The 1698-nt window shown below is 63.4% G+C and overlaps 1 protein-coding gene across 1 annotated transcript in view; it reads right to left on the bottom strand.

Moving 5' to 3' along the window:
- Window positions 1–6: 6 nt before the first annotated feature.
- C1QTNF5 (C1q and tumor necrosis factor related protein 5) overlaps window positions 7–1698 on the bottom strand; it is a 4436-nt gene continuing 2744 nt past the window's right edge. Inside the window, exon 3 of the mRNA XM_019510259.1 lies at window positions 7–927. Within this exon, the coding sequence (XP_019365804.1) occupies window positions 410–927 (518 nt within the window). The 3' untranslated portion in view covers window positions 7–409. The remainder of the gene's footprint in view (window positions 928–1698) is intronic.

Genomic DNA, 1698 nt, shown 5'->3' with positions numbered 1-1698 from the left:
GTGACTTCTGGCACCTCCAAGCGCTTGGTGATGCTCACAGCAGAGCTGGCGCCCTACGAGGGGCCTGGTGTTTGGGCTCCGTGGTCCATCCAGCCCGTGGCTTCTAGGGCAGGTACAGGGGCACGCAAGGGGCGAGGGACCCCTGCCTGCTGCACCCTGGGTCCCAGCCCCAGGGATGCTCAGCCCATCAAGGCCTCTGCTCCCACCTCACTACCTCTTATAGGCCGCAGGGACCCCCAGCCCCCTCCCCACGGTGCTATTATACAGCACTAAGCTGGTGCCCCCTCCCAGCCGCTCCTCTGGGGCAGGGAAGCCTCCCTATCCCCGTGCCGCGCTCCGGGGAAGCATCCGTGGCGGCACCGGGCCAAGAAGCCAGGCGTCCGGGCTCCCAGGCCCGCACGGGGCCGCGTCAGGCGAAGACGGCCGAGTTCTGCCAGTAGGAGTAGACGAGGAAGCCGGTGAAGGTGCTGTCCGTCTTGACGCTGGAGTAGAAGCCAATGTAGTCGCCCACGCCCACCTGCACCCACACCTCGTCCTCGGGCTCCAGGCGCACCAGGGAGCCCCCGGACAGGGACGCGGGCTTGGGCCAGTTCCCGTAGAACTGGAAGAAGGAGGCCACGGAGCGCCCGTTCTTGACCAGGTCGAACTGCAGGCTGGTGCGGTAGACGGTGGCGTGCACGGCGAAGTAGTACAGCCCAGGCACCTCGCACGTGAACTTGCCCGTGGCCGGGTCGTAGTGGCCCTGCTCGTTGAGCAGCACCTCGTCGAAGCGCACCGGCTGGTCGGCCGCGGGCGGGCTGCGCTCCTCCGACAGCTTGGCGCTGAAGGCTGAGCGGGGCGCCACCGCGCACTCCCCTGGCGCCCCCTTCTCGCCGGGCAGCCCGTTCAGGCCAGAGCTGCCCGTGTCCCCACGCAGGCCGGGGACGCCTGCAGGGAGGATGGAGGGAAGAACGTCACCAGCTGGGATGCCCCTGAGCCCACCACACCCCATCTCCCACCCTCTGTAAACCCTACTCCAGTGTGCCACCCTGTGTGCCCAGGGATGTGATATGGGCATGCAGGCAGCAGCACGGACCTCCTAAGAGCGTAGGAATTGCCATTTACTGGGTCAGACCCTGTAGGTCTGTCTTCCCAGGCTCCTGTCACCCAGCGGCATGAGAGAATAAGCTGGGGCTGACCAGGGATTTGCAGCCTCCAGCATTTAAGGTCCATTCAGAAGCTCCCTCACTCCCCAGCTCGGTAGTTACTGATGCCCCTTGCCGCCGCCTCTTTTTTTTTTTTGGCTTAAGGCTGAATTAGTTCCAGATTCCTAATTGACAGAGCTGAGCTCAGTCGTTCAAGTCTGGCTGTACCTCCAGGCAAGTCTCGTCCCTCCCAGAGCCATCGCTGTGGGACTTCGGATACTCCCCAAATCTGGCATCCTACATGCAGGCCCCAAGCCTGGGGGCTTGGAGTTCAGATGCCCCATAGTCTCGCTTGCCCTGAGCCAAAAGGCTGAAGGAGCAAACTGGAGGGAGAGCCTAAGAGCAACCCCCTGGCACCATAAATTGCGTAGCTAAGGCAGCGTGGCACACCGAGGCAGCGTGGCATTGGAGGCAACGTGCTGAGATCCTGGTGCTTTGTCCCAGTCGTGTCTGCTAGCATACGAAGGGTTAATCCACCTAGCATGCACTAAGGGTTCAAGAGACCCCCCCCCCC

Source organism: Gavialis gangeticus, unplaced genomic scaffold, assembly GCF_001723915.1.
Source record: "Gavialis gangeticus isolate Ggan-Ray unplaced genomic scaffold, GavGan_comp1, whole genome shotgun sequence".
NCBI classification, from domain to species: domain Eukaryota; kingdom Metazoa; phylum Chordata; order Crocodylia; family Gavialidae; genus Gavialis; species Gavialis gangeticus.
Note: the sequence above shows the minus strand (reverse complement) of the source record. Positions and strands in the feature narration are given on the sequence as shown.